The 24071-nt window shown below is 42.1% G+C and overlaps 4 protein-coding genes across 5 annotated transcripts in view; 1 reads left to right on the top strand and 3 right to left on the bottom strand.

Moving 5' to 3' along the window:
- crppa (CDP-L-ribitol pyrophosphorylase A) overlaps positions 1-1434 on the bottom strand; it is a 42242-nt gene extending 40808 nt beyond the window's left edge. The window contains exon 1 of the mRNA XM_076081279.1: positions 1065-1434. Coding sequence (XP_075937394.1) covers positions 1065-1318 — 254 coding nt within the window. The 5' untranslated portion in view covers positions 1319-1434. The remainder of the gene's footprint in view (positions 1-1064) is intronic.
- A 1480-nt stretch (positions 1435-2914) lies between these two features.
- Positions 2915-5173, bottom strand: sostdc1a (sclerostin domain containing 1a). The gene is made up of 2 exons (XM_076081297.1): positions 4966-5173; positions 2915-3354 (listed from the first exon to the last, which is right to left on the bottom strand). Exons 1-2 carry the CDS (start codon positions 5171-5173, stop codon positions 2915-2917), a joined length of 648 nt encoding a protein of 215 aa, XP_075937412.1.
- Positions 5174-12077: 6904 nt separating this feature from the next.
- ankmy2a (ankyrin repeat and MYND domain containing 2a) lies at positions 12078-18401 on the bottom strand. Its single transcript, XM_076081267.1, has 10 exons — positions 18204-18401; positions 17824-17888; positions 16201-16339; positions 15994-16092; positions 15274-15434; positions 14519-14733; positions 14110-14245; positions 13821-13949; positions 13550-13679; positions 12078-13172 (listed from the first exon to the last, which is right to left on the bottom strand). Exons 1-10 carry the CDS (start codon positions 18268-18270, stop codon positions 13030-13032), a joined length of 1284 nt encoding a protein of 427 aa, XP_075937382.1. The 5' UTR covers positions 18271-18401; the 3' UTR covers positions 12078-13029.
- A 3237-nt stretch (positions 18402-21638) lies between these two features.
- Positions 21639-23990, top strand: pkdc (protein kinase-like domain containing). Of its 2 annotated transcripts, none has more exons than XM_076081270.1 (3): positions 21639-21815; positions 22536-22918; positions 23233-23990. In XM_076081270.1, the coding sequence occupies exons 2-3, from the start codon at positions 22548-22550 to the stop codon at positions 23822-23824; spliced, it is 963 nt and encodes a 320-aa protein (XP_075937385.1). In that variant the 5' UTR covers positions 21639-21815; positions 22536-22547; the 3' UTR covers positions 23825-23990. The 2 variants fall into 2 exon arrangements, with proteins under 2 accessions (XP_075937385.1, XP_075937384.1); XM_076081269.1 differs by having other exon boundaries at positions 21639-21824.
- The last annotated feature ends 81 nt before the right edge of the window (positions 23991-24071 follow it).

Here is a 24071-nt window from a genome sequence, read left to right as displayed (position 1 = left end):
AGCCGGCGGCTAGGAGCTAACGGCGCTAACAGTGCAAACTAAGGCAACAGTGCTGACTGTGTTTACCTGAGTGTAAACAAACTTACATGTAAACACAACGGGCAATATCGAGGTCAGCAAAAATGATTGTAGTCATGTCCACATATTGTACGATAAGTCAATATTATTGTGACAGGCCTACATACCGTGGTAGCTACTATATTAATGTCAGAGTGTGGACAATAGTGCAAATCAATGAGCGAGACTGATTTAAGGTAATATTGCATATTAATATGATTTGTGCATCAATACGTTTGTCGGGTATTTATTTTACTGGATCAGCCAAAAGGAGACATCAAGATAATCCACAGAAAACACAGGAACTACTACTTCTTCTGTGTTAAAGCTTCATTATGCTTCAGACATAGTGCATAACGGATCATTTTAACGGCATCTGGAACCTCCTCCTCCACACATTTCAGATGTTTTGTAAAATTTCCAAAACTGTGTGGAGGTGAGAAAGAAGGCAGGATTTTCAAACTCTCTTTTGTCAGCACCTTTGGTGACTTTTCATGTGTACAACCACGTGCAGAAATCACATCATGAATACAATTATTAATATATTTTAATGTTTTTTTAAAAAGCTGCAAATTCTCACATTTGAGAAGCGGGAAACATATGTTTTTTTGTATGATAAATGACTTAATTGACAAATTATTTTCTGCGAATCAGCAACAACACTGTATTGTTTGTACTGTTGGCTAGTTTAATTCATAAGATCATTCATTTATAAGGTCTTCATAGGTTTTGTGCGCCTACTTTAAATGTTTAGAGTAACTAAAGCTGTCAAACACTTGCAGAAGTAGAAAGTGGTGTGAAAATAAAATACTCAAGTACAGTACAAGTACCTGTCATTGCGTTTGAGTTCATGTATTTAGTTACATTCCCAGCCTGCACAGACACACATCCTGACCGTTTCCCTCTCCTGCTGTCACTAACGGCTCACCTGGAAGTTACCTGGACATGTTACACACAAAGAGAGTTTATGACATTTTATTCTTATGGTATTGTTATAATTCTCCCACCTCTCGAAAGCCTGGATAGTGTAGCTTATGAGCGGCCGACCCAGAAACGAGCAGAACTGTTTCGGTGTCTGTAGTCCGGTTCTCTCTCCGGTGCCGCCGGCAGGAAGAACCACCGACACCGGGAAGTCCACGCTGTGTTCCGCCGGCTGGAGGTCGCTCTTCCCGGCCTCGCGTGTTGGGAAAATCCCGGGATGAGCGGCGGGCCTGTCCGGATCACAACTGTCGCTCTGCATGTCGGTGTGGTTAACCTCCATCCGGTGGCAGGTGAGGGGGGTCACGGCAGGTAATTCCCAAACCTGTCCATCCCCAGCTGATGGGCGGGGTGAGAATGTAGCGGTAACGTGGATGGAGAGTTTGGGAAAACAGCGCGTTCAAGCTAGAACCGTTGAATGTTGTTCTTCCGGTGGATGCTTTCAAAATAAAAGAAACCAAGTCTAGGTTGTTTACTTTCACCACCAATTTTTGGTAATGCAGTGGGGTACTTGTAAGTCTGTTACCTTAAGCAGACTGTTTTCAAATGTCTTAGTTATTAAGTGGTGAAAACTACTTTAAAAGTAATACCATAATTAAAATACTCCATAGCAAATAGTAGTCCGCAAGTGTAAATTTAATTAAAGTCTCAAAATGGAAATACTTAAGTACCAGGTCCTCACACTGTATTGCACTGACAACAGAAAATATGAATTTCTATATAATTCGGACTACCAGTAAATACATAAGATCTGTACCAGACATGGTAGACAATCTATTACCTTAAAAATGTCAATAGTGGTGAAACCAATTGATTAAATAACGTTTTACAACGACTGTAGAAGCAAATTAAATAAATCATAATTTTTTCTTGCATAATTTGACACTCAGATGTTTGTTTTTTTTAAGTTTAGAATCAACTTTTATTTTAAAGGTGAAATAATTTGATTTCCGGTTAAATTCAAGTGAATACTTGATGCATCTTTGGAGAAGCATCTACAGCTGCTACAGGTCGCCACAGGTCTCGCGTGATTTCAGGTTCTCTGTCTTGTGCTGCTGAAAGTAGGTAGCACATCTCGCGAGAACAAAAAACTATATCAGCCTTGGCATTGGAAAACTATTCCTGCAGTAAAAAGTCATACCAAAATGTTTTTTTTACTTGTGTAGTCGTGCACAATTCAGATTACAGTCTGTAAGAAGAATTTATGCACATACATATTTATGCATTATTTAAAATGAAGAACCTCACCACCATGAAGTTTGTCATTTGTACCCATAAAGTCTCCACTGACAACAATACATGTGATAAAAGGTGATATTTATTTCATATAAAGTTATTACAAGACTTGATTGATGAAAAAGCTTTTTTTTCCAGATTTCGCCCACATGCTGACGCCACTCACCAACCAACATATCATATTGTATGTTGCCACTGAAAATATATTACATCATACATCATAAATCTTACATAGTAAAATTTTATACACATGGGCCATACTTCAAAAAGGCAAGTAAGAATTTTGATATATGTACAAAGTATTTACAAAAAAAAGATTGTTTGGTGTTTACTGGTGTTGGTGCCGAGACTGCAGATCTCCATCTGCGTATAAAATGAATATATAAGAACATATATGGCTGGGACAATGTGTGTTGGCTCGGGGATCCAGAAGGTTTACACCCCGGTTCTGTTCACATATCTTTCAACCACAAAAGTCCTTAGCATGCCATCTGGAGTTCTCCGTCATAGCGAGGAACCAGCTTCACCTAAATCAAGTCCCAGTCACTTTGAGAAGTTTAATCCACAAACTCTGGCTGTCGAGTCTCTATATCACCGAGACAAAAACCTCCTGCAGGTGCATGTGGATTTTTCGGAGCGAGTCTCAGGGTTCGGTGTCGTGCCAGTTCTCGCTCAGCCGGTTCTTCCCCGGCCTCCTCTTGCTCTTGGACTTGTGCACGAGCTGCGGCGGCGACAGAGCCGGCTCCCCGAACTTGTTGCCCGACTCGTTGTGCTGCCTCGAGTACCTCTTGCACTTGCAGGAGGTGACCACGGTGATTTTGTACGTTCTGGCGCTGCCGTCCTGGCACTGCAGCTGGATGCGCTGGGTGCGGGTCTTGTCGTTGACGCACCGCCAGTCCTGGCCGCCGCCCCGGCGACCCCACAGCTTCCTGCCGTAGGCGCCGCCGATCCAGTTTTGGAGCATCTGAGCTGGGAGGCACTCGCCGGCGCACACCAGCTCCTTGATGGGGTTGATGCTGGTGCAGTGGCCGTCGGAGATGTACTTAGTGGACCTCAGCTCTCTGCATCCGATTTGGCCTCGCTCTGTGGAAAGACAATCAGGATTGTGAGAATCTGGCAGCTGCATATAGAAAACCATATAGGGCTTGCAACTAACGGTTATTGTCCGACTATAAAATGTCTGTGAATAGTGAACAAAGCCTGTAATAACGTTCACACAGCCCATAGGTAACCCTTTAAAAGTCTTATTTTGTACGACCAACACTCCGAAACACCACACAGATTCACCTAATAATCATGTATGAATTGAAATGCAGTTGAAACAAGAGCATGTTGACTTAAAAACACGACCAAAATCAGTATTTCCTCATTAAAAAGGTGCTGATTAATTTCAGTTAATCGACTAATTGTTGCAGCTCTGATGTTAGATTTAGTTTTGAGAGATTCCCATCAGAATGTCCTCTTCAGCACTAATTGAGACAACACAATTACAGACTTCATGGTGACGTTATAAAGGTTAACACATGATAATAAAGGATCACTGCTCGGCCCTTTACTCTGTAGCCTACATTATGTTGGTTATGATTCGAAACCTCTGGCAAGTCACAGGAACTCAGGGAAGCAGCTCAAATCGCGTTTTGACCTTTCTGCGTCGAAAAGCTGAGGAATCATCGCATGTGAAAAGAGTAAATCTTTTTATTTATATTGAGTGTGGCAGGGATTTAACAGCAGGATTACCTCTGTGCAGCTATACGACTCTGTGTTATTCTGCTGCAGGCTCGCCCCCCCCCCCCCCCCCCCCCCTACTGTAACCCAAGCTCAGGTCCATTCATAGTGCGCCATACAGCTCAGTGACAGTGTATGATGAATGAACCCCCCCCTCCCTCCTTCACAGCCGGCTGCTGGTATAGAGCTCAGAGCCAACAATCAGAGGCTTCCTGTTCCCCTTCTTTAAGCTGCAGCTACTCGTACCTGCAGCCAGGTGTGTGTTACACTGTGAGTGACACTGACACTGGGAGTCTGCAGCAGAGATCTCTCACCACACATCCCTTCTAACTTCACAGTGATTTATATTTTTTATCATTCTACAACTGCAGGGTTCTTGTGATACACGCCAACTTTTTGCCAATAGAATGATATTTTTTAAGTGAGGCATGTCGTCTGCAATCTCTTTTGAAGAACGTGAAAGTGATGATGATGAGATTAAGTGACTGATTAAATGGGTCTCTTGGCTCTTTGAGATGGAAGACAAAAAACAGCTTCATCAAGAGGCTGCATGCATCCTTAAAATGAAGAAAATCAAATACAGTTGTTTTTTTGTTTTTTTTAAATGGAGCAGCTTGCATTTTCTGTTAGTTCTGTTTTCTTCATCTGTTACTAATGCTGCTATTTGATTAATAACTCAAAGTAAGAGATTGGACTATAATAATCCATGGCCAAACCCTAAACAGTATTCAGATAGCATGGCTGTTTAATGTCGTGCAAATAACCTCAGATTAGAAATAACCAGAATTATAAGGACAAAAAAAGTATCTTAAAGCACAGAAAGGTTATTGCAACTTCTTCTAAAGTACCCCCCCACACACACACACACACACACAAACACAAACACACGTTCTGGTCTCCATACTAATATCATAGGAGCGTATGAGAACACCCGGTAAACGACAAAGTGGAGCATCCTCCGGTCCTCACCTCCTCTGTCGTGCGCCCCGCCGGCCGCTCCTCGCCCGCCGGTCCGCGCGCGGTTCAGGGTCACGTTGCTCTGAACCTCCGGCGGCACCGGCGCGCTCACGCTTGAGAACAGGAGCTCCGTGGCGTCGTTCCTGAAGGGTTGGCAACTCCTCAGAAGGATGCAGAGCACGAGCAGGGAGTGGCACGACTCGCACGCGCTCAGGTGCATGGTCGGAGAGATGTAAGGTCCGACTGGAGGAGGACTGATGCTGGATGAAGAACATGTGAGACACGGGGCTCTTTATACAGACGGCACCGCCTCGCGCTTTGGCTGCTACTCAGGTGCGTCTCTGTTGGGAGGCTGTGATTGGTCGCCATAAATGTACGCTCGTAAAATAACCCCGCCCACTGCTTTTATTGTGGAGGTTTAGAATTTGATCCTGGATTCTGCAGAGGAGGCCTATCATGATGATGATGAGGATGATGATGATGGGATTTCGTGCTTAAGTAATCAACACATGTTTTTTATTCCTGATATATTTATTAAATATCAGATTTTGTCTGGAAGAAGAGGATAAACATCTGGTTTCCATCGTTGTCTCCCTCAACCAACCTTCATCAAGATGAAGACAGCTGATCAATATCTGACATTAAGAAACATAGAAAACATAGAGAAGGCAAACAAGATGAAGCTTCTTGAATTAGTTTATTATGTAATATCTGAATGTTTTGAGCGAAGGAATAAGACGATTTCCAGACTGCAGAGAAGGAAAGAGACAATTATTTAAAAGAATAGTCCAGATCTTAATGCAGCAGCTTCTACAAATGAAACAGAGACAGTGTTTTGCATTTATTGGGTCAAAATAGATAAATCAGAGGGGAAAGTGTTTTGTATACATAACATGTTTCAATCTGAGAAGGTTTGTTTAAAAATACCAAAACTGTCCTAAAAAACAGATTCTTTTTTTATTGTAAATATGTTTTAGCTTTACTTTGGTGACCTGTGAAGTGATACTGATGCTCTTCGATGAAGCTGTTGTGGAGCTGTGTGCTGATAAACAGACTTCTGCTTTTAGTGACTCCTGCTGTTCTCCCATTGTATTTTCTGGATGTTCTTTTTTTTCACTTCACAGCAGAGTTTGGTTTGTTGTATGTTACTGCTGCAGCTTCTCCTCCTCATTCATGGCTTCCATATGGAAATCTTAAGAAGTCCTTAATGGCAGTCGGTATTAGTTTCATTAAATGTTCCCTCCGTCACTGGACTCCAAATCAAAGCTGCAGCTGCTCTGAGACGTGTGAAAGGGTTTCCACTGTTCCATTCTTTAAACACTCGTGCAGCACTTTGTAAAACCAGTGAGATGTTGATTAACTTTTCTATACTTCTGATGATGAAAATTGCAATTTGTGATGTACAACATTGTTGTTTTACCTCTCTGATCACATGCAAAGGAGAGCAAATAATGTTTTGTCCAAATGTGCTATAGATGCTATTGTATGTAAAATAAAAAAGTACTGGAATGTAGGATTTCTTTGCACCTCCAGATTTGTTTATCAGACATTTTCAGATCAGCTACAGGAGGAAAGATGGGAAGGACGGAAATAAAAGTTAACATCTGTCCCGTATTTCTACATAACATTTAGGTGCACGATTAGATCTCCATCCACGTGCTGTTTCTCAAACAGCAGAGAGCGATAAGTCTGTCTTTTGAAAGACGGACTTATCAGCGTTAAACAACTTTCCACTGTGCACGTAGAGAAGAACTTTCCACGTTCAACAAAAGTGTTGTAATGAAGAAGAACTTTGCGTTAATAATACCCATAATATCACACACACTGATCGTCTGCCTTCATGACTCAATCCTGTTTCTAGCTCGCAGTTTCCACATTTGTTTTTGTCAGACACAGAATGCCTGTCTCCATTTTGACAGATCATCACCATCTCTGACAAAGTATGATGTGTTGTAATTCATCATGATGTCACTTCCTTTCAATAAGCCAATAAAAACGAACTCAGATGATCAATTACTGAGACATTTTTGCTGAATTCCCTCTGAAACTGTTAAAAGTCTGAGCTCTCTGACACCTTGTGTCACAGTAACACTATCCAGACACAATGATGCTCATTAATCAGTGGAGCATTAATCACACGCTGATGAGTTAAGTATCATGTTTTACCTTCTGGTTTGTCTTCCATGTTGGATCTTCTCCATGTTGAGACCTGCCTCTCTCTCTCTATCTCCCTCTCTCTCTCCCTCTCTCTCTGGTTTGATTGTGAATGAAAGCTGATATTGTCTGTGTGTAATTGGCCGTCTGCCTCTCAACCCCCGTCAGTTACACCTCTAATGATCCGAGTGTCCACTGTACTAAAACAAGGAGAGGTGTAATTACTTTTGTGGGGGAACGTTCATTCCAGGCTTGTCTCACTGATTTGAGGAGAGGCGTCGTGCAGAGACACTAATTGTTGCTCATGTGAATGAAAGCTGATATGACTTGGTTTTATTATCACAGGAGCACCTTTTTTTTTTCTTCTCTTTTTTAGGGTTGTGGTCTCGTTGAAGAGCGTGAGGACGCCCGGGGACACGTCTTCCTTCTCCCGGGTGAAAGGAAATACTAACATTTAGAATTCCACAGTGGTAAAAAATAGGAAAATGTACACAGGTATTTACCCAAGTGAGTTAAAGTAGTCATCATGGAGAAAAGCAGAGTTTAGTTTTGTAGTCAGTCAAAAATATCATACCTCCAATTTTGGTATTATTTTCAGGATTTCAGATGAGGAATAAGGGAAAGAAATCCTTTAGGAAACAAGGAAAGAACTATAGGAAACATGAAGGTAGGAGGAGTAGGAAGGAAGGATAACAAAAGGAAAGAAAGATGGGAGGAAAAAATAAGATAAAGGAGAAGAAAGAAATGGACAATACATATTGATTATGTATAGTGCGTAGTATGCGATTGTGAACGCTGCAGCCATTTATTGATTGAGGGATTGCCTCCACACGGCTCTCAACATGGCGACGGCTGAGCCGGCGGCTAGCAGCGAACGGTGCTAACAGCGCTAACAGAGCTAACGGTGTTTATACCTGAGGAGGGAACCAGGTGGGCGCTTCACTTTGGCGATGTAGACGTGCTGTCCTGACGGCGTTATCAGCTGTAACCTGCGTATAAGAACGGTGAAGAGCAGCGGCCACAAGCTAGCCAGTCGGGCACGCTCACATGCACTAACATGCACTAACATGCACTAACATGCACTAACAGCATGAAGAGCCGGCCCGCCTATGTCAACAAAGCACATGAAGCCCTGATAACAAAACACACAGAGGAAGCGTTTATTCTCCGCTCACGTTGCTCCACCATATATTTACTATAGCATAATAGTTGTTTGCTGCTATATTAATGTTTTGAACATCATATGGAGACCCTTTAATAGATGTAATTCTTGACTGGGAGGGTTTTAAATCTCCCAGCAGGTGAAGCCAGTCTGTTATTAAACGTCACAGTTTGTGTTATTGTTTCCTCTCTTTTGTTTGTCCTCAAACAGGAGCACCAGAGGCTCATTCACTCCACTTCCGACAGAAAATAAAAGGGCAACATGGCCGGCTCTTCTAACACTTCGACGCCCCTCTGAGCTTCTTATGGGACCGGGTTCAATGAATGCGGAGAGGCGAATATGATAGGGCTCCCTCTTTTGTGCCCTCGGCAGCAGAGAAACTCAGCAGCGGGAATTCGGTAGCCCCCTAACCCTCATGGGAAATGAAAGGTGGCTGGGTTAATAGCCATATTGACAAGCAGCGTGGAGGGAGAGGGAGCATGATCAGGAAGCGCCCACATGTAGCAATGGGAGGTGTGGCGGGGGTCGACCGGAGGGGGAACAAAAGGAATGCACAACACCTGGAACAAAGAAAGAAAGAAAAGGTCACTGATGTCACAGAGTTTGCAAAAGATCCCAGCAGACGACGTACGACGGAGGGAGGGCCGTGTTCCCTGAGAGTGATAAGACAAACAGTGGTACTTCAACCATCATTACTGTTACACCAATATTCTCATGGTGCATTTTCAAAGTGCAATACATTATTAGCGTGTTGCATACGAAAGTACTGTACTTGGGTACAATTTAGAGGTACTTTACTTCAGTATTTTTCATTTTCTGCTGCTTTAAACTACTTGACAACATTTCTGTATTATATTGTATTTTCTACTCTTCTACATTTATTTGATACCTTTAGTATGCAGATTCAGATTAATAATACAAAACTAATAAAGTATGATTTTTATTATTGTGTATAAAGATAAGAAATTCACAAGTTACCCGGCAGTAGGCCTTTATAAAAAACTGCAACATTAAAACAGTCAGTCCATGATATAAATTCAATAATATAATATATATTATTTTGAAATGGGCCATTTACTTTAAGTTTATTTTAATTCCAACACTTATTTATAATATACTTAAAGTGCCAGTGTGTAGCATTTAGTGGGATCAGTTGGCAGAAAGTGAATAAAAGAAGTTGTGTTTTCTGTTACTTTAGAATGAGTCCTTCATAGCTTCATACGGAGCAGGTCCTCTTCACAGAGCAGGCCACCATGTTTCTACAGAAGCCCAGAATGGACAAACCAAACTCTGGCTCCAGAGAGGGACATTCACGTTTTCACATCGGCCACCAAAGTTCTACTTCTCGCTCGATTCATGGGAGAAGTTTCAGTTGGTTGCAAAAAAACAGATGCCAAATCTACGCACTGCACCTTTAAGGATATTTTAAATGCAGTACTTTTACACTGTGGTATTGCTCCTTTTACTTGAGTAAAATATCTGAGTACTTCCTCCACCTCTGCATTGTACTGGTGGTCATACAGGCAATAACAATCTGCTCTTAGAGCTTTTTTCAGGAGCTTTCAACCACATCTCATGGTCTTCATCAGCAAACGGAACTGGTTCAGGTGTCATCAAGACAAGAGGGTACGAACTCACCATCGTGTCCGACCTTGTTATCACGCGACCAACTTTCCACAATTCTGATGTCACCTAAATCGTTTCCGTTAGCTGATAGAGGCAGCGGACTAAAAACCTCCCCAAAAAAGCCAGTAAGTGGACCTTGAGTTGAGGGAATTCTGCACCACGTGCCAATTCTAAGGTCAAGAATGACCCACAGTACCATGCTCAAATAAATGATATATTTACATGCTCCTCCAGATGTTGTAGAGGTTTGTTGGTGGAGAGAAATATCTTTAAGTGGAAAGTCATTATGTTTTTTAAAGTTCCAGTCTTTAAACTGAGCTACTTGTGTTCCTGTTTTGGCTCCATTCTCACAGACATAAGAGTATATCTTCTCACCTCACTCTCGGAGAGAATGGGATTAAGTGTATTCATTGTTATGTTGAACTCAAAGTAGTGACAAGTTACGACAGCTGTTACAAGTTATGAAACACAAAACTACATTATTTCCCTCTGAAATTTAGCTGAAAAAAGGTAGAAAAGTTCCCCAAACTCAAAGTAAAATAAAATGACATTAAATTCAGTACTTCAGTAAATGTACCGACAGTGAGGATGAAGAGAAATTCTTTTGGGAGTCCATTGCACATTATTACGAACCACAATGTGAATAAATAAAGCTGCAAACTAAAATAAATTGACTTCGTTTGCCTATTCATTTTTTAATTTTGGTAAAACATTGCCCTCTGCTGGATATGTGCCTTCCCTGCAGATCAATGATACAGTCATTTAATCACTAATCTGCACCAAATGTAATAATAAAAACATGTACATGTTCCACAATCAATGCATAGAAGAAAATAAATTAGCATAAAACTGTTATATTCATGGAGGTGATGGAGGTAGACGGCTTCGTCTCAAACAGTTTTCAAACCCCAGATTTAAAACAAAGCCACATGAATGTAGCTTCTGTCACTTTGTAATCTGTGATTTCTTCTCCTCTCACCATAAATACAGCACATGGAGGAGTCTGCAGAAGTCTGGAATAAGGAGGGACGTCGACGTTTGCAAACTCAGCCTTGTCACAAAGTAAGACACCTTTTGGGGGCATTTAAAACAAATGTATCTGTGGTACTCAAACAAACAGGAGATTCAGAAATGATTGACATGTTTTCTGTTTTGCTGAACAGAAAACTCACCAGCGTCCCTGACTTGTCAAGATTCCACTCTCTGAGGGACTTGTGGCTGAATAACAACAAGGTAGGCTTCTGTTGAGGAAGGAAAAGCTAATTTATTTTAATTTAATTTAGATCAGAGGGCTCAGCTGTCGTTTCCTCAACTGCTGCTTGACTGAACTTCACCTCCACAACAATAACATCAGGTCTGTTTCTGATGAGTTCTATATTTCTCCTGTGAATTATCTGGGAAGATGTGAAAATGTCATGAAGTTAAAAAGTTACTCTGGCTGAGAGGTTGTTGGTTTGAATCCCTGGACTTGCAGGGGAACTAAAGCCAGGAAAATAAATGTCATGCACCTCCATCCTCGATCATAAGATCTTAAATACAGCAACAAAGGGGTTAAAGATCTCAAATCTGAGGTTGATTTTAGTTTTTTGCAAATTTATTGTTCTGTCGTGTCGCCAGATGTGAAGCCAGCGGAGAGGAGGTCCTTCCAGATGATCAGCCAGGAGCGCCATCGTGCCCTCCAGTCTGTGGCCTTCGGCGGGCCCTGAAGCTGAGAGGATGTTTGTTTCCAGTCATTAAACAGCGCAAACACGTGTTTGCAGTGTATTAAGAACTCTGTGGTCTGCTCGAAAACGCTTTATACGATCAGTTAAAAGACCTACAGTGGAGGTTTTTTGTCCTGCTTGTCATGTCATTTACACAAAGGGGAACTTTACACATCAACGTGATTACATGTCTGAGGGAAGTACTATTGTATGAGAAAAAAACATTGTATAAACGTTTTTTGTTTGGCTCCAGAGGGAGCTGCATAAAAAAACAAAACGTTGGTGGGTTTACTAAATCATACTTCATATCATACTCAGTACAACTGACTGTATATCCATCGGTACATTACAAACAGGACCTGCTGACAGCTACTGCGGCTTACTGTTAATGCCACCAATTTATCAAAATGTAAACAAATGTAGTGAACGTGATGCTTTCAGAGAGATTAAGACTTCACACCAAAAACCAATAGGATCACTTTGATGAAGCTGGTCTTTATTGAACGTGATTGAGCTCAAGTTGTTTGACATTTTGGAGATGATCAGTGTGTTCAGGACAAACATCAAACATCTGTCCATTCAGGCTGCACAATAAAGGAAAGGTTACCAAACGCACACGACTAGAATGTTGGTGTTCTTGTGCTGTACACAACGAGGCTCCATCAACCAATGATGTTGCATTTTGAGGGGGAAAAAAAACACTTTCATTTTGGTTCAGTTAGGAAAATAATGATAACAATAACTTTATTTATAGCACCTTTAAAAACCATCTTTACAAAGTGCTTTGACAGAGAAAGCAGCAAAAGCAAAGGCAATAAAACAGAAAGCTCAACAGTGAGGCCCAACAAAGCTCAAACTAAAGTTACAGTTAAACCAGCTGATTAAACGGTGCAATAGGTGAAAAAAAAACCAAACATGAAAAACCATGTTTCTATCAGGAAACACAGTAATTCAATGAATGTTTATGTTTGTATTTCAAAAATATACATGTTTGGTGAATATTGTGCAGCCTTGCCTTCCGCTAACAGTCTGCTGTGAAGTTAACGTCCCAATAACAGATCAAGTACGTAGCAAACAAGCCGCTGCTCTGATTGGCTACACAGTCACGTCTTTCCTGCACAGGTTGCTACAGTTTCTTAAGGCCATCATCGACCCCCCCCCCCAGAGACCTCTACCACAAACACGTCAATTCTTCACATTCACATATAATAAAGTCATCTGGAAAATTGAACATATAAAATAAAGAGATGACCGCCGTGGCCTCGGACCTTTGAGACAGTCTCAGGTGGATAATAAATATGGGTTCTCGTCTCCGGCTGGTCCGTCTCCGTCTGGCTTTCAGTCTCAGTGCCAGTCAGCTCTCTCTCTCTCTCTCTCTCTCTCTCTCTCTCTCTCTCTGTGTCTGTGCTGTTCGGATGGATTCAGGCCCGCTCAGTTGTCAGCAGCCGGGATTGGAGAAGGGTTTGAGGTTTCTGAGGGGGGGGCCTCACTGTCGGGCTCCATCGAGAGCTCGTGCATGGAGTCTGAGGCCTCCTGCACAGAGTCTGAGGCCTCCTGCACGGCTTCACTCTCCCCTGAAACACAGAGACGACAGTTTAGTTTGAACGTGCAGAAACACAGAATATAAATACAGAAACAAGACATCTGTGATCCGAGGGCGACCGTCGACAGTTTATGTTCTGTCATGTTGGTTTAAGGCGAGACATCAACATCCAACAAATTGCTTTTCCATGCACTGGTTAATTACAGATTAAGATTTTAAAAATCTAATATCCATCTTTCTATTTTCCCTCATAATGGAAGAAATAACGACCATTTTCTGAATTTCTTCGACAAATAAAAAAACTAAAATACTGAGTCCTACATATGTATTTATTACTTATTTACATTTTGCATTTCCGATCTAAAACAAGTCATCTTTTCTTGTGTGTCATGTTTGAGACAGACGTACCTTTGCTCTGCTGCAGCCTCAGCGTGGCTGACTCGGCCTCCTGCTCCTCTCTCTGCTCTTGGAGCGTCTTGCAAACTTTCTTGTGGGTGAACCAGTGCATCTTCTGACAGGCCTGGCCGCAGTAGATCACCTAGCGCCCGAGAAAAATAGAGGCGACTTCATTTGAACGTGTAACGTCATAATTAAAAGCCGCACGCAGTAAAACACCAAACACTCTTTACACACGAAGAAAAGATGTAAATTGATACGTTTCTGTCGTTTTGACACTCACCATCTTGCAGACGGAGCATCTCTTCTCGGCGCCCTTCTCGCCACACGAGGTACAAAACTCTGCGTCCATGAAGCCGACCTGACCGGTGATGGCCTGAGTCAGCACCGACAGAGCTGTGGGGTCGTTACCCTGCAAGCACAGAAAGAAAACCCGATCAGGCATCGCACAACAAGACACTAACACAGAACCTTTACATCGCGATGAGACGCAACCAAAAGCATATGCTTCAGCTCTACTGTGATGTACTGAGGAGCAGCTAAACGCTGGATTAACTCTCATCCAGACTCACGATCTCCACGGGGGCGATGCTCCGCACCAGCTGCTGCAGCAGAGTGGCGTCACAGTACGGGAACTTGCGGATGCACTCTCTGAGGAACTTCTCCTGGTACACGGGGAAGCCGTCTCTGTCCCGACCCTTCAGCAAGCTGCAGGACGGGGAACCAAGGAGCTCAACTTTTAGAACGGAAACGCAAATCACACGACAACTGATGATCAAAGAAATGTAAAGTTCGTGTTTGAAGATTAATGAAACTCCTGAGATTTAACGATCAGATGACAGAAGCCCTGTTGCAACAGACACAGCTCCAGTCAGGCTCCTCTCCGTTTAGTCTTGAAGTTGGAAACTTAAACCGGCATCATAACATCACCCAATTTGGCTTTTTGGCCTCCTTAAATGAGACGGTAAATACCGGCCTCACCTCTTGATGAGGCCGTCCAGCTTGTCCTCGCGGTCCTTGAGGAAGGACGCACACTTTCCCAGCACGCAGCTGATGTAGTGCATCTTCATGGCCAGCACCTCGTTCATGTCCTGCTGCTTGATGCACTTCTCACAGATGAGCTCCATCACCCGGCGGCATTTCTCCAGAGCCTCCACCTCGGCCACCAGAGGGTTCTCCTTCACCAGCATCACCATCTGCAAGACACAGGAGACACTCATCAACTTCCATTCTGGAGCCAGAAAAGGCTTTATACATTCATTTATTTACATACATGCGATAGCACTCCCCCTCCCCCAGACTTATAAACACACTTGATGTGTAAAATCGGTGGAGTTCCCCTTTTAGCCGGAACAGGAGGCATTACTGTACAAAGTGGTCGTGTATTTTGGGCACACGTGGAGCCTCATTTAGTGCTCTTGTGCGTGACGCAAGATCCAAGAAGCCCTAAAGCATGCTGGTCTTAAATCACTGCAGCAGCTGAGTCATTCTCTGATAACTTGTTTATTTGTTTTGTGTTCCTATTGTATCGATTTGTTTTAACAGTTTAATCAGTGTTTACATTTCTACCGTAGTCCATCTTGCTTTCTGTTTTATTGCCTTTGCTTTGTCTGCCTAAGCACTTTGTAGAAGGTGCTGTATACGAATAAAGGTATTACTATTATTATTATTATTATAATATTTACAGCACAATTTAAACCCATTAAACCACCCCTCCCTGTCCAGCGGTGTCCTACCTTGACGGGGTTCAGGTTGGTGCTCATGATGACCTTGTGGAGGGGTCCGGCCAGTTTGGATGGCAGCTTGGGTTCCTTCTCCAAACCCTGAGACTTGGTGTAGTAATCCAGTCTGGCCCGGGAGAAGAAGTTGTTGATCACTGTGACACAGTCGTGTTGCCCTGCGCAGGGAAAAGGAAGAGACGGTCACATGTTTATGTATTAAACAGAGCAGGTTACAAGCGGTTTAAATGCAACACTGGAATCACAGTTTGAGTCGGTGCAAACAAAGCTCGGCTCTTTAGCTGCAACCCATTGTACTCGGAAAAAATGACCTCCAACGGGGGAAAAGTCTAACAGAACGGTGATTCAAGTGGAAAAGTTAGAGATTGATCTTTGTCGACATAAACAAATCCTTTTCCTCACGTCTTACTTTACGTAGTGTTTTATGGAGTGTCGTGAAAGATGCCGTAACAACGTTGTAGCTGCCGTTTCCATTAAGTTGATTTGTGCTTCTTTGCGGTGCTAGCTGCTTTTAACTGGGTTACCGCTGATACTTGAAATGTCTGAAATTAGATTTTCAGAAATATTTCCCCACAGGATTCTCTAGCTGTGGATTTAAAGATGCTCTCAACACTCTTCAGCTAATGTTGCTGTGGTGATTGATGTAGATGCTTGTGAAGTTGCCACACCTACATCCGTTAACACTGGGACGCATTTAAATTTCACAAACAGACGTACCGACAAAGGCGGCCATCTGTGCGGCGGTCCTTCCCACTGAGTTGACCACGTCTGTTTCCGCCCCGGCGTCCAGCATCATCCACGTGATGTCGGTCTTACCTGCAGCCACAGAGGGAGGAGGAGTCACAACACACATGGGGGGGGGGGGGGGACTTCCACAAAAAGATAACAGAGATGAGATTTTTAAATCAGGTCATCGGCTCCAACCTGACAGGCCAGCAAACATCAGCGCTGTGTATCCGTGCTCGTGTTCGTTGCAGTTCACGTCCGCTCCGTGTTGCAGCAGCAATTTGCACATGTCGGCTTTCCCTTTGTAAGCAGCGTGCATGAGAGGGGTCATCCCGTACTGTGGACCAGAACAAAACAGAGCTCAGAGACACAATTTACATGAACAATTTCACTTTTCATAAAATATGAACAAAGTTCCTACAAAGAAGAGTTTAATCATGAATATAAAAGTCTTTATAAAATCACAAATTAAAAACATTGACAAACATTTTGGATACTGTCTCCCCTTTCTATAATAATAATAAAATAAATAATAACAAGGAGTTTAAACTGATCGTTATTGAGCATATTTTATTTTTTGTTATCCCCGTCTGTGTTGTCCTAACGACTGCCCCCCCCCCCCCCCCCACCTGTTGTATGTCCTGCAAGGTTTAAATATTCCGTCGGCTTAATGAAGACCTCTGGTTTAAAGGATTTACAGCATTAAGGCTGCCACTAACAAATCGCTTTCATTTGTCATTCATCTGCTGACTATTAATCGCATTGTTAAATTTCTCCCTTTCAATGGGTGGTGGCATCAGATGTCTTGTGTCTGACAAAAAAAGAACCTAAAGATAATCAGTTTACATGTTGAAGATATTATATAAATGATATAAAATAGAAGGCAGCAGCAAACCTCACACTGGAGAAGCTGGAACCCGAGATTTAAATGTGTGCAGTTAATCGATTGTAGGGATGTCAGTTTTGGTTAATTCAGCTTTTGATAGCCCGACACCCACTAACCGGCAACTAACCAGTTAATAATTAAGAAATAAAATACTAAATAATGTGACATACAAGAGCTGCTTTCCTTTTTCCGGCGCTCCATTGACTGAATGAGCTTTGGCATGTTAAATTCTGCAGATCCAATACTTCACCTTTACATGCATCGCCTGTTCCTTAATGTGAGACCCAACTTTAAACTGAGCTTTCAACTTTTTCCTCTTTATTTTTGCATTCTGACTTTGAGTTGTTGTTTTCTTTCAATCTTTCCAAAACGTTTAGACATGAAGGTATATCCCTGCTCTTATGCAAACAGGAAAATAACAACAAGTACTCAACAGACTGCCACACCTTCAGCTACTTAACAGAACATCTGTTTCAAACACCTGATGGTGACAGGCGGACATGAAGGGCGTCCTATAAAGCCCTTCAGAGTGCTGACTCGTGAGTCCTCTTGTCCCACACATATGTCCCTGAACAAAGGAAGAGCTCAAGGATCTTATGATGTTCTCTCGCCAACATTTGACCCTTTTGCACGAACGACTACATTCGAGTCACAGCTGAAAGCTAATGTTGAGAATTAATACAAGACTCACTTTATAAAAGCTTGTTCGGTGCAGGACAATATGAGAACGTTATAATAAAACAGACGGTATGAATATAGTTAAATTAATGCGAGGATGTAAGTGATGCATCGTTGCTGTAGGATGAACATTTAATGAGCATTGTTGGAGGAAGCCTGAGGTCTAAGATTGTAATTGTTGTGCACGAGATAAATACTTGATACATGTAAAGTAGGAGAAAGTAATGTTTGTTGTGTCCACGTGCTTTAAGAGTTACCTCATCCAAGCAGTTGACTCGAACATCCTTACAGCCCAGCAGCCTCGAGGCCTCTTGAACATTTCCTAAGTGCATAAAAATCAGTATTATTGTATTATAAATACAAACACCAAGCTTTACCTGTAGTTCATTTTCTGAGATTCTTAAACGTTTTAGTCATCAACTCGTCTGTCATAATGTTACCGTTACAAAATACACACTTTTATGACTCTACAGCAAGAAAAACAGGCATGTGGATACAAGTTAAGTTCACAGTGGTGGGCTTCAAACTATCAGAAGCTATCACAATATAAATTGGCTAACGTTAGCATACAAGCTAACAAGAGCTAGCTCCCTGTGTGGGGGTTCTAGAGGGATTAGCATTAGCCGAAGAGGCTTACCTGCAGTGATGACCTCAAACAACTCCTTCTCGCTTGGAGACAAGTCTCCCTTCTTAGGTGTGGACATGTTGGTGGTCAATAGGTAGAAAGTAGGCTATAACGGCACAAATAAAACGCGATGTTGTTGGTTAAAATAAGGCTTTCTGTGGTAGTGGCAGTCTAGCTCGCGCTCGAGCATGGAGCTAGCTGTCATTTGGAATGTACCACTGCGTACGTGTTCGCAGGGGTGTACTAAGTTACAGATAAAAAACATACTTCAAATTTTAGTCCGGTAGATTTAAGCAGATGTTTTCTAAATAATTAAATTGAAATATACTGAGGTATATATGCAGGGAAAATCATACTTACTTACGACAAAGACGCATAAATCACAACAAATCAAATCAAGTACCCCCCTGTTGTGTCGCTGAAATAATCAGTTCCACAGAAGTCTCAAAAGTTCATTCAGAAATGTTAAGTGCTTCAATGTGGTCATCAGGTGAGAAGGTGTCATCCTTATTGTCCAGCCTTCATACATATTTATACCCAGATTAATAATCTGTGTTTTGTCTGCGTATCAAAAGAAAGAGATAAAAGAGACAAGCTCTAATAGAAGCTTCTCGGGGAAACCCCAGCATTTTGCTATTTTATGTATTTCTTGTTTTAGATATGGTGCACAAATGATTATGTGAGCAAGATAATATAGAACAGACTTACCTTATGTTATCTTTGCTCTCTCTCTCTCGTCTCTCTTCATGTCCCGTTGAATTTATTCAAATCTTTCAGGAAGTACAGTGTAGTATTTGCTTGTACGTTTGGCACAAGCAAAATTTGATTTTGTCAAGTCAAATCTTAAGTCATGTGTCCTGCGCCAACACCCCTGATTGTGAAATGCCATTTTCTACTATATATGAAAAAGCAGTATAAATAGAATAGATCAGTAATATTATTAATAATAGCTCTCTTTGGGGTAACATTCAATGCATATAAAGTGTGTGTGAACTTTAATTATTGTTGAACTCTGGGTAATCTTGGGCACTGGTTTGGGAAGGATGATGTGATCAGCAGCTATTTGTATTTCTTCTTCCTGCCAGCATGCATCATATGCGTCTTTTCCTCAGAAGACACGGTGTGTATTCCAAGTGACTCCTCGAAACAACCGATTCACAACCACTGGCTATGTGAGTGGGTCGGTGCAGCTATGTGAGACCACCCAATGCTGCGTGGGCTATTACCGTATCATTGATGACCGGCCAGAGGTTGAATTTCTCGGTAAAAAACCATGGCAAAATGCAAGATATCTGGACCAGTACCTCTGGACTAGTCTGCATGGTCTGGATGATGTTCTATACTATTATAAGAGTCATGCTCAATTTTGCTCTCAAAAGTTTATCAAATGATTTAAAAACGAGCAAACTCCCATTTTCAAAGCCCCATAATCCTATAAATGTCAATACAAAACTATAGAAACAATACCTTTACAGCTAAAATATAATGAAGAAAATTAAAGATTTAAAAATGTTCTTATGTCCTGTAATAACTCAACGAACGCCAAAACTGATAGCATGAACTTTGAAAGGTTTATTGTTAACATTTTGAAAGTAACTTCAGACTAGAAATTAAAACATTTTGAGATGAAATGATGTGATGGCAGAGAACGTTTATAGACTTACCTGTGACTTATGTTTGGTGAGCATTCATCACTCCGTGGATCTTTAAACTTAACCCAGCCTTGAAGTGGAAACTCTACTTGTAGGTTCAGTCATTTGTGTGACATCCGCTCTGTGCAAATGTTTCTTCCACAGCATGTAAAACATTTGACTCTGAATCAAGACAAATGCAAACTTCCATCTAATCCCTTTGAAGAACAAAGATGAATAATTTAACTTTAAGGACTGTATACCCTAAAGAAACACTGCAAACAAGAGTCGTTTAAAACTATTTTAGATATTAAAGACTTCACCAGAGAGATGTAAAGCTCGATTACCAACCAAGGTTCGTTGGGTGGCAATTACTTAGTTTTAATCGGATTAGCTGGACGTTTTTTGGGGAATGCACCACTGAAGAGAATACACTGAAATAATGAAGCAGGTGTTGTCGTGTAAAGGGGCCCCCTATCAATAAACCACAATAGCATCAAGTCACAAAATCAAGATCTTTATGACTAAATCTCCAAAAGATTTAAATAAAGATAAAATTATTAATCCTCACAATTATTGCCGGGCAATTTGATTGCATTAGACCTCCATGCTACAACTTGAGCCCCTTTCTAAAGCCTATATTTAGGGTTTTAAAGGTTTGTTTACATTTAGGAACATTAGCACCATTAAAAGCTATGCCGAATTACATGTTAGCAGCTCCTGTTGGGAATGTAGCCATTATTTGATTCTGGAGTTGTAAAGAACAACTTTTTTTATGATTTCTAAGCAGATCTGTGGGCGTTATTTGTTGACAATGGACATCGGAGATGTTATCCTTGGAAGGTGCGAGTCACACTTATTCAAAAATAGGATTTAGTTCTAATTTGACTAAGATTTGGCAGTTTGCAGCATTCAGACAGGCGCTATAGAAAGTGTCTCAACTGCCTCCGTGAGCTGTGTGTCACTGACTTCTAGTTTTCAGTCTGGCATGCACCCTGTCCCTCTGTGCGTCCCAATACCTAAACCATGTATGTACCATGTATGCCATGAAAATATTTAGTACGTACCAATACATAGTATGTCAAATGCAGCATGCCAAAAATAGCAGGATGATCTACGACATCCCGTCACATTTTGCAGTGTGCAAGCCATCGGCCTGAAGTTACCGCTCATCTTGTGAGGAAAGAGCCTGGAAGACGTTCAAATCAGGGAGTAAAAAGTTAAATACCCACAATTGTACAAAATATTTTTTGCCGTTGTCATAATAACGTGATATGTTGCAGCAAAGTGCTGTCCCGTTAGTATTTACACCATTTCAATCCCTCACAGACTCTCACACTCAACAGGTTTAACAGGTGATGTCACTAAGTCCCTGAGGGTTCAGGGTTTAAAGCCTTAGGGGGGACATTGGGATTGGGCCAGCATGTTTTTCTGGCTATTCTGACCCACAATCCTTTGCGAGGCAGGTACATAGGTAAGAGGGTCACAGTTCAAGGTGCCATGTTATGAGGAAGTAGTATGTCCCAATGAAATACATACTGCGTGAAACAGTACGCACTTTCTACGGGCAGCTGCAGCTACAAGTAAAAAAGAAAAAGTATGTGATTTGGAACGCAGCTCCTTTTAGCTCACACAGCGACCAACCACGTGTCCAAGCCCCGAAGGTCTTCATCAGTTATGATGAGGACCACACGCTGCTGTTGATGCACTCCAGACCAGCAGGTGGCAGCAGTGTTCATTTAGCTGTCTTTACTCCATGCCTGCAGCTTTAAGCATCACACGGAATGCTGTGGAGAATACTTCCTGTTATCGGACATAAAGCAGGAAGTAAAATACAGCGTTGTGTTTCTGCAGCGTTTTGGCATATTTGAGACACAGTTATTGTTACATAGTTACAATGTATACGTCACAGCAGCCTCCACTGAATGTGTGAGAAGGAAACATAAATAAAGACTGTTTTTTTTTCTGTCTGGATGCCAAAACGTGATCATTTGTGAGTGAGGTAAGCGATACACTGTAAGATACTGCAGTGACCAACAGCAACAATAACGAGATGATCTATATGTCAGTATTTTGCATGAGTAAAAGATCTGTGAGCAGCAAAAAAAATGTACTTAAAAATAAAAGTATTGACTGTGCAGTAGTTTGTAGTAGTTGTCAGTGTTTTTCTATTATATAGGATATTTCTAGATTCATATTACTGCTGCATGAATGTGTATGTTACATGTTAATGTTGTAGATGTTGAACTTCTTTATATACCTTTGGGTAGTTTAATCTACAGCAATGCACCATAGTCTATAATATCATCATATGTTTAAAGCCTCGCTGTCCTGTGAGAAACACGTATCTCTAAAAAGTAATTTTGTCAGAAGAACGATGAACTTTACAGCTGATCAAAGAGGCTTATTAAAGAGTTTATTTAGTTTATGAAGTAGCTTTCTCATCACACTTCATCCTTCAGCTCATAAGGAAAAAAAAATCTAATATAAAATCAACACATCTGGAGATGCAGGTAGAGGATTAAAATTGTATTCTGAAAAGTAACTCAAGCTGTCAGACAAAGGAAGTGAAGTAAAAAGTACAGCATTTGCCTCAGAGATGTAGTGGAGTAGAAGTATAAAGCTGTACAGAATGGAAATACACAAGTAAAGTACAAGTATGTTGAATTTGTACTCGATGCACTTAACACGCCTCCTCCTCTTTGCTCTTCAGCTCCGACTGGAAATGAAACCGGAGCACCAGGATCTCATCCTGCGGGCGTGCGCTGCGTCATCCCTGCGCGTCGGTGCGAAGATCCAGACGCTGTGGAGCGGCTACGGGGAGATAGTGAGGCTGCACCTGGAGGGCTGCGACTGGCCGTCTGTGGTCGTCAAGCACGTCAAGTTTCCGGAGGAGGCCGAGCACCCCGGCGGCTGGAACACGGATCGCTCCCACACGCGTAAAGTGAGATCCTACCAGGTGGAGACGCACTGGTACCAGAACTATTCCACCGATCGGAGCTGTCGGACTCCTGCCTGCCTGGCTGCTTCTTCCCATGGAGACGAGATGCTGATGGTGCTGGAGGATCTGGACGTGGCGGGTTATGATCAGAGAAGGTATACGAGCACAGATTAGGTGTGAACCACTGGGACATTCTGGAGCTCTGTTGAGTTTAGTGCATCACATGAGTGGACAGAGACACCAAAAAATGTTTCATTTCATAATTTTATTCAGTCACTTCTGTGTGAAATATATTTTTTTCCCTGAAATTGTCATAATTACCATATGAATTCTTGCGTTATGGCTAAAACATCCTACATACTGAAAACATTTGTCAGTTTTAAGACTTGTTTTCCTTGTCTTTCAAGGCATGGAGAAGAGGAAGACATTCCATGCCGGATGAATAACAGTTTGTTGTTTGTCTTCATAGGACCAGCGTGAAGGACAGAGAAATAAAGGCTTGTCTCAGCTGGCTTGCCCACTTCCATGCTCTCTTCCTGGGCGTGACACCAGAGGGCCTGTGGCCTGTCGGCACCTACTGGCACCTGGAGACCCGTCCGGACGAGCTGGAGGCCATGGACGACGCCAAGCTCAAAGCAGCAGCCGGCGACATCGACAAGAAACTCAACGAGTGTCTCTTCAAGACCGTCGTTCACGGAGACGCCAAGTTAGCCAACTTCTGTTTTTCGCAGAGCGGAGGGGACGTGGCGGCTGTGGACTTCCAGTATGTGGGAGGAGGCTGCGGGATGAAAGATGTTGTGTATTTCTTAGGAAGCTGCATGGAGGAGAAGGAGTGTGAGAAGAGGGTACCGGGCCTGCTGGACTTCTATTTCACCGAGTTAAAGCAAGCGGTGAAGAAAGATGTGGACGTCGTTACCCTGGAGAAAGAGTGGAGGGAGATGTTTGCGTTCGCGTGGACAGACTTTCATCGCTTTCTGCTGGGATGGATGCCCGGACACCGGAAGATCAACCGGTACAGTAAACAGTTGACCAAGGAGGTCCTCCGCAAACTGAAACTGTAAACAACATACCTTCAGACAACCAGAGAACTGAGCGTGTGGCTGAGAGGAGACCGGTTTGAAACTGAAAATCTGTTTATGTAAAACATTAAATCAGCCACAAACACCTGTGTACAGAGAAGCATGCAAACCATTTCTGGAAAAATACAAGTTTTAAAGAGTTACAAAATGCTCTGGCTTTTCTTTCCTACACTGCAGCTCTTTGAAGTCCTTTCTGACTTTGCCTCGTTCATCCACACATTTTGTGTCA

The sequence above is a fragment of the Anarhichas minor genome, unplaced genomic scaffold (genome assembly GCF_050575085.1).
Source record: "Anarhichas minor isolate MPS153535 unplaced genomic scaffold, ASM5057508v1 ptg000079l, whole genome shotgun sequence".
In the NCBI taxonomy this organism is placed as follows: Eukaryota; Metazoa; Chordata; class Actinopteri; order Perciformes; family Anarhichadidae; genus Anarhichas; species Anarhichas minor.
Note: the sequence above shows the minus strand (reverse complement) of the source record. Positions and strands in the feature narration are given on the sequence as shown.

Bases quoted from the DNA above. Each gene is read 5' to 3' on its own strand.
- pkdc (XM_076081270.1), top strand. From the start codon at position 22,548: ATGAAACCGGAGCACCAGGATCTCATCCTGCGGGCGTGCGCTGCGTCA. The intron at 22,919-23,232 runs GTATACGAGCAC...TTGTCTTCATAG, and splicing joins GCGGGTTATGATCAGAGAAG to GACCAGCGTGAAGGACAGAG.
- sostdc1a (XM_076081297.1), bottom strand. From the start codon at position 5,173: ATGCACCTGAGCGCGTGCGAGTCGTGCCACTCCCTGCTCGTGCTCTGC. The intron at 3,355-4,965 runs GTGAGGACCGGA...GTCTTTCCACAG, and splicing joins CGGGGCGCACGACAGAGGAG to AGCGAGGCCAAATCGGATGC.
- ankmy2a (XM_076081267.1), bottom strand. From the start codon at position 18,270: ATGTCCACACCTAAGAAGGGAGACTTGTCTCCAAGCGAGAAGGAGTTG. The intron at 17,889-18,203 runs GTAAGCCTCTTC...TTATGCACTTAG, and splicing joins GTTTGAGGTCATCACTGCAG to GAAATGTTCAAGAGGCCTCG. The intron at 13,680-13,820 runs GTGAGTGTCAAA...CTCGGGCGCTAG, and splicing joins GATGCTCCGTCTGCAAGATG to GTGATCTACTGCGGCCAGGC.